The 16466-nt window shown below is 35.8% G+C and overlaps 1 protein-coding gene across 1 annotated transcript in view; it reads left to right on the top strand.

Annotated features, from left to right (window-relative positions):
* Positions 1 to 16466, top strand: part of CWF19L2 (CWF19-like 2, cell cycle control (S. pombe)) — a 136663-nt gene that overhangs the window by 108058 nt on the left and 12139 nt on the right. Inside the window, exons 14-15 of the mRNA XM_011926659.1 lie at positions 3778 to 3894; positions 15913 to 16068. Of these exons, the coding sequence (XP_011782049.1) occupies positions 3778 to 3894; positions 15913 to 16068 (273 nt within the window). The remainder of the gene's footprint in view (positions 1 to 3777; positions 3895 to 15912; positions 16069 to 16466) is intronic.

The following is a 16466-nucleotide window of genomic DNA, read 5'->3' as shown; positions in this document are numbered from 1 at the left end:
ATGGTCTCGATCTCCTGACCTCGTGATCCGCCCGTCTCGGCCTCCCAAAGTGCTGGGATTACAGGCTTGAGCCACCGCGCCCGGCCGTCTTTAATATCTTTAGGTTGTTGAGGTGGTTAATTAATCAGTGTCCATTCTGGCTTATTTTGATTTATTTTCTTATCTTCTTTTTCTTCTCTTTTCCTTTATACTTAACAAAAAGATAAATGTCAAAATCCCATTCAAAATTAAATACTTTTTAAAAATCCGTCTTAACTAATTACTTATATTTATTTTTCTAAGTTCCTTTCCCAACTTTCACATAAATGACATGGTTGTAACTTAAATAAGAGTTATGTTCATTCTTTAATATTTTTGCCTGATTCTAGTCATCTACTTTGAATTTGATTTAGAAAAAGAAACAAAAAACTGCTTGGTAATTCGTTCATTTACCAGGTATTTCCTGAGTATCTAGTGTTTGTCAGCCTCTAGTACTAGGTACTAGAAATATAAATATGCCTAAAACCTCCTCAAGTTGCTTACAGCTTTATGGGGAGCAGGCAAACATAACCAGATCAATTTTAATGCAGTGATGTAAACGCAGGAGTGTTATGAGAACACGAAGGAGGAATATTTAAGTTACTGTGGAGTTATCAAGGAAGGCTTTCTGGAAGAAGTATGTCTTGTGCTACATTTTAATGGTGGAATAGGATACATTGCAGTATTTAGGAAATACAGGACAACACAAGCAAAGACACTGAGGTGCACAACCACGTGGTTCATTCTGGGAACTGCAAGCTGTCTGAAGTGGGTATTACCCTTACTGGATCTCAGACCTTGTGAGTGTAAAGACTTTATACATCAGACCTGAGAATTATCTAGTCTTCCATTTATACCTTTAAGTGGGGGAAGAGGAGATATACTAGCATTCATACATAAACAAACTACACCAAAATTTAGTGGCTTAAGACAACATTTAAATCACTCTGTTTCGTATGGTCTGTTGTCTTCCAGTAGGCTAGCACAGGCTTCTTCACATGGGAGCTAGGCTCGTTCCAACAGAATTAGCAGAAGTACACAAGGCCTCTTGAGGCATAGACTTGGAACTGACCACCATCATTTCTACCATGTTCTGTGGTGGCCCTCATGAGTTGTAAGGCCAGTTTGTAACTCCACCTCTTGATGGGAGGAGCTACAGAGTAACGTTGTGAAGGGTTACATGAAGTAGTGAATAACTGGATGCATTTGTGCAATCTGCTACAGAAGACTTTCAGAATTTTTGCTTATACTCTCTTAAAATGCTATAATAGAGATGTCTTTGTCTGAAATGTTCTGTTCATTTCATGACTACTGTTTTTAGACCACTAGCAAATTCACATTTTAACCCAAATATCTCCTACAATTCTAGGTTCATGTATCCAACCTACTTTTGCACTTGGATATCTAATAAACATCTCAAACTTAGGTGAAGTTCTAATACCCGTCTCCACCTTTACCTTTAGCTAACACTAACCTTCCCATAGTCTTCCTCTTTTTAGTAAATGTCACTTTCATCCTCCAGTTGCTTGCATTAGACCTTGGAGTAATACTGAGTCCTTTACTTTCCCTTACTCCTTACTGTCCATTTCTAAATTCTGTTGGCTATATTTCAAAATACATTCCTATCTGACCACATTTCATAATCTTTTTTTTCTACCACCCTGGCTAAAGTCATCATCATTTATTACTGGACTCCTGTAGTAGTTTCCTAATGGGTCTTTCTGCCTCTTTCCTTTGCCCTTTCTCTATACAGTAGCAAGTGATCTTTTTGACTTTAAGTCAACATTAGTCAGATCTGGCTTTCAGACCAAAGCCAGAATCCTTATTGTCACCTATGAGGCCTGCAGGCCCAATTCTTTGTGTCACCTCACTGTCTGCCAGCCTTCCTCTCATCCTCTCAGCTTAGCCACACTGGCTGTCTGACAATCTGGAGAACACACTTGGTATGCATCCTCCTCACATGCTTTTCCCTTTGCCTGGGGGTTTCTTCCTGTGTCTACTCTTCCTTCCTTCACATATCTTCTCAAATGTTACCCTAGTAGGTAACTTTAAAGGGGGGCTTCCTAATTTCTCCCTAGACACGATCTATACCTTTTTCTGCTTTATTTTTTTAGTACCCCTTATCACCATCTGACATATTATACATTTTACTTTACATTTACATTGTTTGTCTTTCTTCTTTCATGTCTTAGTTTGGGCTACTATAAAAAAATTCCATAGACTGGAAGGCTAATCAGCAAGAGAAATTTACTGAAGCCAGTTCTGGAGGCTGGGAAGTCCAAGATCAACGTGCTAGCAGGTTCAGTGTCTGGTGAGGTCCCACATCCTGGTTCACAGACAGCCATCTTATTGCTGTGTCATTACGTGATGGAAGTGGCAAGCACATTCCCTGGGGCCTCCTTATAAGGGAATTAATCCCATTCATGAGGACTCTGTCTTCATGACCTAATCATCTTCCAAAGTCCCCTACCTCCAAATATTATCACCTTGGGTGTTAAGATTTAACGTGTACATTTTGGAGGCACACAGACATTCAATCTGTAGCACCTCATAAGCTCCTTATGGGTAGGGATTTGTGTCCCTGCTCATTGTTGATTCCCTAGCATGTAGAACACTGCCTGGCATGTAATTGACCCTCAGTAATTATTGATCAGTCAGTCGTAGCTCTGCTGTCTCTGTCAGATAAAAAAAGTATTGCTTTTTGTGTGTTCAAATTTATTTAGGTGTTATTTTATTTTCTCTTTTATGTTTCTATTATTGTTTTGAAAAACTGATTTTGATACCAATTTAGGTGATTTTTATGTTTATAATGCATTTAAAAATGAATTTTATTACAGCTCATTTGACCTATCGTTGACACTTGGACCTGGCTCTTTATCTCAGTGATTATGTAGAAAATTCAGTCATTTCTTTAAATATTTTATTTTCTAAATCCTGTAAGTTGTCTACAGACATATCCATGGCCCTTAATCTTTATTTCTTTTTCTTTTTTTCATGAACATGTTTGTGAGGTTACTGTAATTTTAGGTAGATGTCCATGTGCACTTGTACTTTGTTCTCAGCAAAGTTTTAAACATTTGAGTTATTCTATTAAATAAACAATGTCTGCTTTGCAAAATATTTCTAGCTAAAACCCAGCAAAATATAACAGAAATAAGAATAAGATCAAGCCGTTTGTAATGCTTTTGTTCTCTGTATACATACCGATAAACCTTTTTTTTAAAAAAAAAAAAAAAAAAGACAGTTCATATATAATAGAAAAATAGCACTAGTTTTTAGGTAATAGATGTTTGTAAATAAATAGCAGTAAGGCCATTCCAAGGTCATAGTCTCTTCCTTTTAGCTCAGTTTATTCTCTTTTCTCAGCTAATCAGAGAAGGAAGGCCTGATAAACAGGCATCAGTTAGACCATTACCAGGCCATGTGTCTTTTTGTTTTGGTGAAAATTGTGTCGTTTCAAGGATTTTCAAGTATCTAGCTCCTTCAGATTAAGGATATTGTATCATTCATTCTGCTCTTCTTTGCCTAATCTTAATCCTTGTCTGATGTATAAGATCTGTGCTCTTAATTTTCAGTTTATTAAAAACCATCCTGATGCCTTTAAAAATATTAAATATCTTTTAATATTAACATTTACAAAAGCAGTTCTTAAGTATTCTTCATTAAATATTCATCTTTTTTTTTTCTACTAGGGGTTCATCTGTTACAACTGAGAATAAATAGCAGTAACATTTCACCTTTTGTACTTCTCCCCCATAGGTTTATTTATGTTTACCCAACGTACGGTCTCTTACTGAGGGGCACTGCCTGATAGTCCCTTTGCAGCACCATAGAGCAGCTACTTTATTGGATGAAGACATCTGGGAGGAGATCCAGGTCAGCATGATAAATGTTCATTATGATTTTAAAACTCATGAGCAATTTTTGTAAATTATTGTGATACATTCCAATAGGTTTTATACCTTCATTTAATGATTTTAGTTTCTAAACTTAAACACGTATGTTTTCATAGTTGTATCCATCTGTGGATCATGGTGTTTCCATCATTTTATTTTCTTGCGTGCTCCAGATTTTGAGACCTTTTATCTTCGAAATAAACTGGGACAAAGTAATAATTATTTTTACTTAAAAAATCAGCCTAAGATTTCAACACTTCTTTTTAGCATGAAAGAATCATTCTTACACAGTAAGCCAATAAATTGCAGCTAAAAGGAAAGACATTTTCAGATAATGAAAATAAATTTGAGGAGTCAGAGGTTTATATTTAGCAGTTGCCGTATTTTCCTGTGATAGAATTGGCCTTCTCTGCTGCTGTGTTTTTGTGGTGATTTTGTTACTAGCTTTAATTTCTGCTCTTTTTCCTTCATAATCTGGCCCAGCTTTTGGATTCACGGATTTGTTTTTGTGGCTGATGCTTTAAGAGAGTGAAAGGCACAACATGGGTGAAATTGTTGCTCAATCATTTCAAGACCTGATAATGACTAGGAAAGAAAGGAAGAAAACACTTTATTTTTCTAATGCCAGACGACTGAATAGGGGCTACAGGGAGCCTTAATTAGAAAATGTGAAAATTGTAAGTTAGCGCTGTGCAAGAGACGACTAGTCTTTGCAGCATGCTGATAAGTATGTCAAAAGAAGAGATGTTTTGATGGCATTTAATGAAATTTAGTCTTGTATACCTTGTAATTTTAAAGTTTGTGCTGTGAAAGTTAAAAGGGTAGATTGTTTTATTGCATCTGCAACCAGGCAAAAGTAAGAATATAAGTATTTTTGATGTGAAAGTTTGGGTTTTCCTAGTAGTGGATGCCAGTGCCAGTAGGTAATTTAAGGTGGAAAGTATGGGAATTCAGTTCTTAGAATTATTTTAGAACATTTCCAGGGTGCCTTTTAAAAATGTATACATATAAAACTGATTTAACTTAGAGCAAAGTGCAGTGCCAAAAATATTTTAAGAAATTAGGAATACAGTGTGTATGTTTTCTGTTTCTATAAGAAATCAAGCTGCTTGATGAAAACAATTTAAGTGGATGAAGATTTTTATTCAGTTTAACAGATATTGAGTACACGAATATAATATTTTAGGTGCTGTAAGAAATGAAGAGATCAAGTAGTTCATTAATTCTGCCAAAATAGATGGTGTATTTCTAGTATAGTTTACATTATAGTTTAGCAGATTTTGGAAGCCAAATGTATTATGGAAAACTGGGAAAGAGGAAAAGCCAAATTGTTTTATGCAGATAATGGTGTAATAACTACTTTTGTGTGAGAAAGGAAAATAATTGTTAGAAATTATACATTATTGTAGGCTAGTACACTAATGAAATATTTGAATCCTAGCTTGAAGAAGTACAGTTTGCTGTTATTGTTGTTGTTGTTATTTTACTTTCAAAATATGTACAACTCAAATTAATTCTACCCTAGTGAATATCTTTGATTATTCACCTCTTTTATTGGATATTATTAAAAAAAAAATTTGACTTAGCGCAAAATGTTGTTGCCAAATGTTGTAATGCAGGAGCCACTTCTTTCAAGTGGTTTTAAAAATCACTAGTATCTAGTAATATTTAAATGTAGTTTTAGACTTCCTATTTAATATAAAATGCAGAGATGTTTCAGCGTAGCATACTTGACTAATCACACATTTTAAATAAGATCCAAATTGCTGGTTTTGTTAAATATATAGTGAAACTTGGTTCCCTCTAAATTTATTGTTACAATTTTTACAAATTTTCTTGAACATATGCTGTAATCAAACACTGTAAGCCCAATTAAAAAAATATCCCAAATTGGTAGGTGGGGATAAAGGAGGATCACTGATGCTTACATACAGTGAACTTCAATGTGGAGTGATATGTGGGGCCATTTCATTAGGAAACAGCCAATGTTAGTACCTTTAGATCTTTTTCTTGGGGCTGTAGCCAGATCTTCAGAAAAGACTCTCAATCTCCTGTCATCTAAGCCTGCTTGCCAGTGCTCTGGGAGCTGAATGGGGGAAGAAGACTGGAGGTGGCAGTGTTGAACATGTATGGACATTAAGTAACTTTTCTGATAACACCCTTGTTTTCAGACTGTAAACTCTCAGCTGTGTCTGGTTTTCTAGCTCAGCTACCTTGTTTTACTTTTTCCAGAGGATAATCCTGCAGCATTCTAATGATGAGGAGGGGATCTGGTATGTGGATTGCTTTTTTAATAGGCTTTCCTCTAAGTCATCTGTTTTTAGCCATACCTTCACCTCCACTTCCATAAGTACTTGGTGCTGCCAACTCCTGAGCCTGTTGAAGGTTCTGCAGTGTAACATGGGTTTCTTCTTTGCTGTCCCTGCTAACCTTCTTTCTCCTCCCCAAGGTATGAGCCAACTTTCTAGCATTTAAGTCAGTTCTTATGGAGTGATCTGATTTGTCATTGTGTTTTCTCTCATTTCCTTTGTTCAAGTAGCTTATGCCTTTTAAACAATTGTTTTAATTCATTTTTGAGGTGTTACTCTGTGGAGAGAGTAATAAACGAGTTCTGTTCTATCGCATAACATTTACCTTGGGATAACTTGATAACTTTATATTTAAACATGTTATACTTTAAATCATGGCATTAATATTCCAAAATCAGCCCTACATAGCATTAATAGTTTTAAGGAGTACTTTAATTTTAATGTAAAAATTATGTATTCATACGTACTTGATTTTTTTATACTGTAGTGATATGAAAGGACCTGAAACATTCTGCAGTATAGTTTCCTTAAACTGATTATAAGAAATTGTAGTCTGGATGCATTAGCTAAATGAGGAATGGGCAATTAGATGAATAATGGTAGGTTAGAAATGTAGAAAGTAGTGGTTACCCAAAGAATGAAGTGCTTTTTGCTAGGAATATGGGAGTTTCATGTCATCTCCATAATGTGGAAACTCTATGTCTCTCTTAAATATAAAACAGTTGATTTATCTTATGATATGGAACTACAAAAACTTCCCCATTATTTAGTTGTTACATAACTTTTTAAAAAATGAATATTTTTGTATAGCGTATTTATTATTGAGTATGGAGAAGATCATGCTTTTGGTAGAGTTGATCAAACTCAAATTATTCCATTAAACTCATATTTGTAAATTAAAATGTTCTATATATATGTGTGTGTATAGAGAGAGAGAGAAAGAGGAGAAGCACTTAAATGTGTGTGTATCCTCCTTGGAGCTATTTAGTATGAGGTTTATATATTTTATAATACAGAACCATTCTTGCAACACTAATTTAGTATTTTTTCAGTTTTTGTTTATAATTCATGACATTTTGAGTCTGCCTTCTTCACTATTCTCCAGATAAATCTAGAACAGTCATCCAGTAATTAAGCCAGAAAGGGAGTATGAACAAACATGAAGTAAGGATGTTTGTGAAGTAATTTTTGGATTATTTAAACATGTATTATTATTGCTGTTGCTTTCTATGTACATCTTTTCTTCTTTGAAAAAGGTTGGGTTACAAATATATAGTTCCACTCTGTTAACGATTTTCCTTTTTCTAGTATATAAGGTTATCTTCCCACTCTAGGACTAGATATTGAAATAAGTAACAATAAAGGTTTTTTTAATAAATAAAAGTTTATAAGCATAGTAACAAGTAACAAAATAGAGACAATCTGAAAAGCTGTCATAATACCAAATTTGTATGTTTTCCTATTTGATTCTGTTTTTTAGTTTTTTTTTGTGCAAGTAACACTAGGCATGTGAAGGTATCGATGAGTGGAAACCATGTGGGGAGGAGACACAAGGCATGGCTTCTCCTCCCAGTCAGGATAGTATCAGTGGAAGCCTAGTGGGAACCTAGAACTCGCATCTGCTACCCAGCAGTAATGAGTCGCCTCTGCCATTTTTGAGTGTCAACAGAGGCCAAGTTGGGAACCTGAACTTCCATCCCCATATGGCAGTAATGAGGTAGTATCTCTCTTTCTTCTGATGGAGCAGTATTAGGAAAAGCCGTATAAAATGGAAAATTTAAACAAGATCCAGTCTCTTAATTCTCAAAATGTCCAGATTTCAATTGAAAATTACTATAGAGACAATCTCAAGTAGGATGGAAAAGGTAATCAGTAGACACCAACACCAAGATAACAGAGATGTCCTAATTATCTGACAAAGATTTTAAAGCAGACTTCATAAAAATGCTTCAACAAGCAATTAGGAAAATACAACAAGCACTATAAGGAAAATACAATTTGAATGACAGTGTATTTCTCACTAGAAACCATGGAGGCCAGAAGGAAGTAACACATTTCTCAAGTGCTGAAAGAAAATAATTGTCAAGCAAGAATTCTGTTTCTAGTGAAAATATCCTTCAGGAATATGGGAGAAAATCAAGACATTGTTAGGTGATGGAAAGAGAAATTGTCATCAGCAGAGCTGATGACTTTAGGTCTATTCTTTTAGGATACTAAAAGAATAGCTAAAGGAAGTTCTTTAATCTCAGAGGAAATGATAAAAGAAAAAATGCTGGAAAATCAGGAAGGAGGAAAGAAGTTTTGACTAAAGAAGAGGAGAAGCTAATATGATGATAGAAGCAGAGACTGAAATGATGCAGCCACAAGCCAAGAAATGCTGGCAGCCCCCAGAAAGTTTTTTTGAGATGGAGTCTTACTCTCACCCAGGCTGGAGTGCAGTGGCATGATCTTGGCTCACTGCAACCTCTGCATTCTGGGTTCAAGTGATTCTTGTGCCTCAGCTTCCTGAGTAGCTGGCACTACGGGCATGCATCACCACACCTGGCTAATTTTTGTATTTTTTGTCGAGATGGGGTTTCACCATGTTGTCCAGGCTGGTCTTGAACTCCTGACCTCAGGTGATAAGCCTGCCTCGGCCTCCCAAACTGCTGGGATTACAAGCGTGAGCCACCGCTCCTGGTGTCTCATGTGTTTCCAAATGTATGTAGAGAAAGTATTTAAGACAATTCTAACTGAGGGAGAGTAAAGGGACATAAAGGGAAGTAAGGTGTCTATATTTTATTTGCATTGGTAAAGTGGCCCCAGTAGACTGCAATTAAATATATATGTATGTATATGTAATGCCTTGAAGCAACTCTTAGAACCACTTTCAAAACTATACAAATTGACAGACTGTAACACTACTGATAAATCAAAATGGAATTCTAAAAATGTTCAAGTAACCATTAGAAGGCAGGAGAAAGGAACCAGAAAAACAATAGAAAGAACAAACAGAAAACAAAAAAATAAAAATAGAATATCTCTACTATATCGATAAACAGTATATCAGTTAAAAGATAGTTTAGTAGAGGGGATTTCATAACTCAACTATATGCTGTCTGCCAGAACTCATTTCAAATGTAATAATACCATAAGTAGAATAATATAAAAAGATGGAAATATATATATTATGCAGTCATTAATGAAAACAAAGCATTTATGCCAGATAGAGTAGACTTTAGAGCAGAGGAAATTACCAAAGAAGAGAGACACATTACATAATGGTGAGAGGGTCAGTCCACCAAGAAGACATAGCAGTCCTAAATGTACATACGCCAACACTGAAGCAAAAACCGAATGAACTGAAGGAAAAAATGGACAAATTCATAATTATTGTTAGAGACTTCAGCACCTCCCCCCATTTTAACAATTGATGCAATAACCAGACTGAAAATCATCAAGGATATAAAAGAACTTAAAAATGCCATTGCACGAGTTTCCTGTTGTTGCTGTAACAAATTACCACAGAGTTAGTGCCTTAAAACTATAGAAGTGAGTTTTCTTATGGTTCTGGAGGTCGGTTTCCAAATGAGTCTTATGGGGCTAAAATCAAGGTATTGACTGGACTGGTTCCTTTTGGAGACTCTGGAAGAGAATCTATTCCTTACCTCTTCTAGTTTCTAGGGGCTGGCAGCATTTCTTGGCTTATGGCTGCATCATTTCAGTCTCTGCTTCTGTCATCATATTGCCTTCTCCTCTTCTTTAGTCACAACTTGCTCTGCCTCCCTCTTATGAGGAAACTTCTAATTACATTTAAGGTATACCCAGGCAATCCAGGATAATCCTCCTGTCTCAAGATTCTTAATTATATCTGAAAAGTCTCTTATGCCATATATGGTAATGTTGTTAGGTTCTTGGGAATAGGATCTGGGTATCTTTAGGGGCCGTTAGTCAGACTACTATAACCATCAGTCAGCAGGATTTAATCAATATTTGTATAGCACTCCACTCAACAATATTAGAAAACATTTTTTTCAGAGTGTAGACTCTTATCTTGCCACAAAACTAACTTCAACAAATTTAAAACAATTGAAAGCATACAGAGTGCATTCTCTGACCACAGTGGAATCAAACTAGAAATTAATAACAGAATGATAATAGAAAATTTTCCAAATACTTAGAAATTAAATAATACACTTCAATAGAGCTTAAAAAGAAGTTTCAGGAGAAATTTAAAAAATAATAATCGAATTGAATTACAATGAAATTACAACATGTTAAGATTTATGAGGCACAGCTAAGTGAGTGCCAAGAGATAAATTGATAGCACTAAGTACTTACAGAAAAGAGGAAAAACTTTCACCTCAAGAACCTGGAAAAAGAAGCGCAAAGTACATCCAAAGCAAGCAAAAGGACAGAAATAATAAAGATAAGAGCAGAAATCAATGAAATTGAAAATAGAAAAATCATAGAGGAAATCAATGAAATGAAAATTGGGGTTTTAAAAAAGATAAATTAATAAACTTCCAGCAAGACCAACAAAGAAAAAAAATTGAGAAAAAACAAGTTACCAATATCAGAAATAAAACAGTATTAGTATAGATTTTGCAGTCATCCAAAAGATAATAAGGGAATAATGTCAAAAAGATATTAAGGGAATAATCTGGATGTAATGGATCAGTTCTTTGAAATGCAAACTGTTACAACACACTCAATATGAAACAGACAATTTGAACAATCTTTTAACTAATAAGAGAGTGGACTTCATAATGTAACACTTCTAAAAAATTAAATCTCCAAACCCAGATGGTTTCATTGGAGAATTTTATGAAACTTTTAAAGAATTGACACTAATTTTATATAATCTCTTGAGGAAAGAACACTTTCCAATTCATTCATATGGGGAGTTTGTATTATCCTGATACCATGAGTTAGTGTTATCCTCATACCACATGACAGTTAAATAAAATAACTACAGCTCAATATCCTTTGTGAATAGAGGTGTAAAAATTATTAACAAAATATTGGCAAATAGAGTTTGGCAGTATATAAAAACAATAACACACTATGTCCAAGTGGGGCTTATACCATGTATGCAAGACTGGTTCAATATTAGGTAATAAATCATTATAATCCACTATATTCATATCAATCAGTGAAGAAGAAGAAGAAGCATTTGATGAAATTCCTACTCATTTATGATAAAAACTCTCAGAATCAAAGATTAAAGACTGCCTGAAGGAAGCTTATCTAAAGCTTATTCTCTCCATAAGAAACATCACATCACAGTGTTATGTTAAGGAACACCAGATGGCACTTCAGTAATGTGCGTAGGGTCCAGTTTGAATAGAGAAATCAACAACAAAAAGCACAAATATGTGGAAATGTGGCACTAAATAGACCCTGAAGAGCACACGTGTTTACATTGAGAATTGAAACAGGGCAGACCATTGCTTTGTTCAACTTTGGTTGGGAATGTGTGTGTCAGGTGACTCAACTGTTTCACCACTCTGCAGTTGCCTGTGAAAGATCTCAAAAATGACGTGAGAATTGATTTGGAAGGCAAATTTGTAAATATGGAATCCACAAGTTCTGAGGATGGACTAAAATACAAATCTAACAAAACATGTCCATGTTTTGTATGCTAAAAACTACAAAACACTGATAAGAGAAATTTCAAAAATAAATGTAGATATACCATGTTTATGGATTAGGAGAGTCAACATAGTAAAGATGACAGTCTTTCTCAAATTAATATACTAGTTTAACACAATTTTTATCAAAATCCCAGCAAGATTTTTTGTAGGTATAGATAGAATTATTCTAAACTTTATATGGAAAGGCAAAGGAACCAAAATAGTGAAAACGATTTTGAACAAGAAGTTGCAAGAATCAGCCTTACCTGATTACTGGAGATATATAATAAGCAAGATTATTGCATATCTACAGTAATCAAGATTATGTGATATTGGTGGAGGGATAGACATATAGATTAATTAAACCAAATAGAGAACCCAGAAATAGACACAACCAAATACTCTCAACTGAATTTGACAAAGGTGCAAAAACAATTCAGTGGAAAAGGGATAGCCTTTTCATTAAATGGTGCTGGAGCAATTGGACATGCATAGCAAAAAACTGAGTATCAGCTTAAACCTCATACCTTATATAAATATTAACTCAAAACGGAACACAGCCCTCCATTGTATAGTGGAGCACAGCAGTCCAGTGTAAAGTGCAAAACTATAAAACTTTTGGGAAAAAAACAAGATAAAATGGTCAAGATCTTGGGTACACAGAGTTCTTTGACTTGACACCAAAAGTATACTCCATGGAAACAAAAATTGATAAATTGAGCTTTGTCAAATTAAAAACTTTTGTTCTGCAAAATACTCTGATATGAAGATGAAAAGACAAATTATAGACTAGGAGAAAATATTTGCAAACCACATACCTGATAATGGATTTGTATCTAGAATATATAAAGAATATTTTTATATCTAGAATGTCAAAACAGTGAAAACAAAGAATCCAATTAGAAAATTGGCCGAGCACGGTGCCTCACACCTGTAGTCCCTCACACCTGTAGTTTGGGAGGCTGAGGCAGGTGGATCACCTCAGGTCAGCAGTTGGAAACCAGCCTGGCCAACATGGCAAAACCTGGACTCTACTAAAAGTACAAAAATTAGCCAGGCGTGGTGGTGCACGCCTGTAATCCCAGCTATTTGGGGGGCTAAGGTGAGAGAATCACCTGAACCTGGGAGGCAAAGTCTGCAGTGAGTTGAGATCGCACCATTGCACTCCAGCCTGGGTGACAGAACGAGACTCCGTCTCAGAAAAAAAAAAAAAAGGATAAATGACATGAAGAAACATTTTGCTGAAGAGGATATATATTAATAGATGGCAAATAAGCATATAAAAATGCTGTTAGGAAAATTCAAATTAAAATCACAGTGATAAATTAGACCTATCAAAATGTCAAATAAAACACATTGACAACCCCAGATGCTGGCCAGAATATGGAGAAACAGAATTGCTCTTCTGTTGTTGGTAGAAATGTAAACTAGTATGACCACTTTGGAAAACAGTTTGGCAGTTTTTTAAAATGTGAAATATGCAACTATCGTAGGACTGAACTCTTGCACTTCTTAGCATTTATTTCAGAGAAATGGAGTGATATTTTCCCAAAAACCTGTGCACAAATATTCATAGCAGCTTTATTTGTAATAACTAAAAACTGGAAGTACCCCAGATATTCTGTAAAGGTAAATGGTTAAACATACTGGGTACATCCATTTCAGTAATACTCTCAGCAATGGAAAAGAATGAATTGTTGATACATGAGACAACCTGGGTGGATCTCCAGAGAATATGCTGATTGAAAAAAGCCTGATGGCTACTATTAAAAAGTCAAAAAACAACAGATGCTGGTGAGGTTGTAGAGAAAAAGGAATGCTTATACACTATTTGTGGGAGTGTAAATTTGTTCAACCATTGTGGAAAACAGTGTGACAATTCCTCAAAGAGGCAGAAATACCATTTGACCTAGCAATTCCATTACTGGGTATATACCCAGAGGAATATAATTCATTCTGTTATAAAGATACATGCACACATATGTTCATTGCAGCACTATTCACAATAGCAAACACATGGAATCAACATAAATGCCCATAAATGATAGATTGGATAAAAAAAAATGTGGTACATATACACCATGGAATAGAATGCAGCCATAAAAAGGAATGAGATCATGTCCTTTGCAGGGACATGGATGGAGTTGGAAGCCATTATCCTCAGCAAGCTTATGCCAGAACAGAAAACCACACATCACATGTTCTCACTTATAAATGGGAGCTAAATGATGAGAACACCTGGTCACATGGTGATGAGGAACAACACACACTGGAGCCTGTCGGTAGGTGGGAGGAGGGAGAGCATCAGGAAGAATAGGTGATGGTTGCTAGGCTTAATACCTAGGTAATGGGATGATCTGTGCAGCAGACCACCATGGCACACATTTACCTATGTAACAAACATGCACATCCTGCACCTGTGTCCTTGAACGTAAAATAACAGTTGAAGAAAAAAAAAAAGCCTACCTCAAAAGATTACATGGTTCTATTTATGTAACATTCTTGAAATGTCAGAATTAAAGAAACCGGGAACACATTAAGGGTGAAGGCAGCAGAAGGGGGAATGGGGACTGGGTAGGGTGTGGAATGACTGTGACTGTAAAAGGGTAACAGGAGCTGGCCATGGTGGCACGCATCTTTAGTCCCAGCTACTCAGGTGGCTAATGGGGGGCGACTGCCTGAGCCTGAGTATGAGGTTGTAGTGTGCTATGATTGCACCTGTGAATAGCACTGGTGCTTCAGCCTGGGCGACACAGCATAACCACATCAGTAAAAATAAAAGAAGAAGAGAAGTAAAAGGGTAACAGGCAAGATCTTTATGGACGGTGTTGGAATTGCTCTCAGTGTTGACTGTATCAATGTGAATATCCTGGTTGTGATATTATAGTATAGTTTTATAAGATGTTACTTTTGGGGAAACTGAGTAAAGGGTACATGGAATCTCTCTGTGTTATTTCTTTTAACTACATGTGATCTGTAATTACCTCAAAACAAAATGTTTAAACAAAATATTAAAAAGTTGTAAATCAAGCTGACAAATCTAAATAAAATACATTTTATCTTCCTACTTAAATATACTTTCATAACATCTTACAAGGCCAACTTTAGCTTAGAATTCTTAGACACCTTGATCTTGAACTCCTGATCTCAGGTGACCTACCCACCTCGGCCTCCCAAAGTGCTGGGATTACCCACCGTGCCCATCCAGAATTCTTAGACACCTTGAGGGGTTCACAGTAAGACATGGTGATGTGGCCAGAACTGGGCTCTGGCATCCAGCCTTCAGCCTGCTCTCTTTTCTTTCAATCCCTAGCTCCATCCTTTATTACAAGGGGTGTCATGTGAATGCATGCAGACATCCTGGACCACTCAGCTCCGTTCAGCCACCCTCTACAAACAGCTGCCCCTTAGGCCTAGGAGTGTGAAATACACACACACACAACACACACAAAGACAACTGATTATATGTGTATGTATAGTTGTATATAGTGTATAATAATGGTTAGTTCCTTGGGAAGAGAAAACCCTATTTTCAACTTTAGTGTATTTGGCTTTCATATACTTTATAGGACTGCATTATATGTGAAAATAGAGGACTACCTGAATATGCAAGGTTATTAGTGATGGGTCAGCAGAAATAGGGAACCAACAAATGCAGCATAGGAAAACAATTGGGAGTGAATTCTCATGTATTTCTGAGTTTAAGGATGCTCATCTGCTCAGAGTACCTCTTCTGGCTTATGGATGTTTTCCTATGATTGTTCTGGCAGTTCTTCATATTTTACCACCTAAATTTGATTTTTATCTCTTCTTTCTCTCATTTTACTGAAACTATTTCTAATATATACATTGTGGGTTTCAGTTTTTAAAAAATACTTGCTTAAACATATGAAATTATATAGTAGATTTAGAAAGTAAAGCAACTATAACATTGCAGAGTTCAGATATTACTATTTATTTATTTTTCATTTTAAAGGGATTTGTACTCAAAAGTTTTCATATTTCAGATCTCTTGAAAATGCGTTATTTTGAATCGCCTTTAAGTGTTTTATTTACCTAGTTCTTTTGTTTCAGATGTTCAGAAAATCATTGGTAAAGATGTTTGAAGATAAAGGATTAGACTGCATCTTTTTGGAAACTAATATGGGCATGAAGAAACAGTACCACATGGTTTATGAATGCATTCCTCTCCCCAAGGAAGTGGGCGACATGGCTCCCATCTATTTTAAGGTATTTATAAGTAGTCTTTGCATATATGCTTATTTTTTGCTACAATGCTATTTTACAAATATTGTTGTCTTGATTAATGTATTTTTCTCCTATATACTTACATCAAAATTTATATAAAGAAATGAAATAGGCCAGGCACAGTGCATCACTTGGGAAGCCAAGGTGGGCAGATCACTTGAGGTCAGGAGTTCAAGACCAGCCTGGCCAACATGGTAAAACCCCATCTCCACTAAAAATACAAAAATTAACTGGGCATAGGGGTGGGCGCCTGTAATCCCAGCTACTCGGGAGGCCGAGGCAGGAGAATCACTTCAACCTGGGAGGCGGAGGCTGCAGTAAGCTGTGATTGCACCACTGCACTCCAACCTAGGCGACAGAGTGAGACCCTGTCTCAAAAA

Source organism: Colobus angolensis, unplaced genomic scaffold, assembly GCF_000951035.1.
Source record: "Colobus angolensis palliatus isolate OR3802 unplaced genomic scaffold, Cang.pa_1.0 Scaffold7, whole genome shotgun sequence".
Classification (NCBI taxonomy): domain Eukaryota; kingdom Metazoa; phylum Chordata; class Mammalia; order Primates; family Cercopithecidae; genus Colobus; species Colobus angolensis.
Note: the sequence above shows the minus strand (reverse complement) of the source record. Positions and strands in the feature narration are given on the sequence as shown.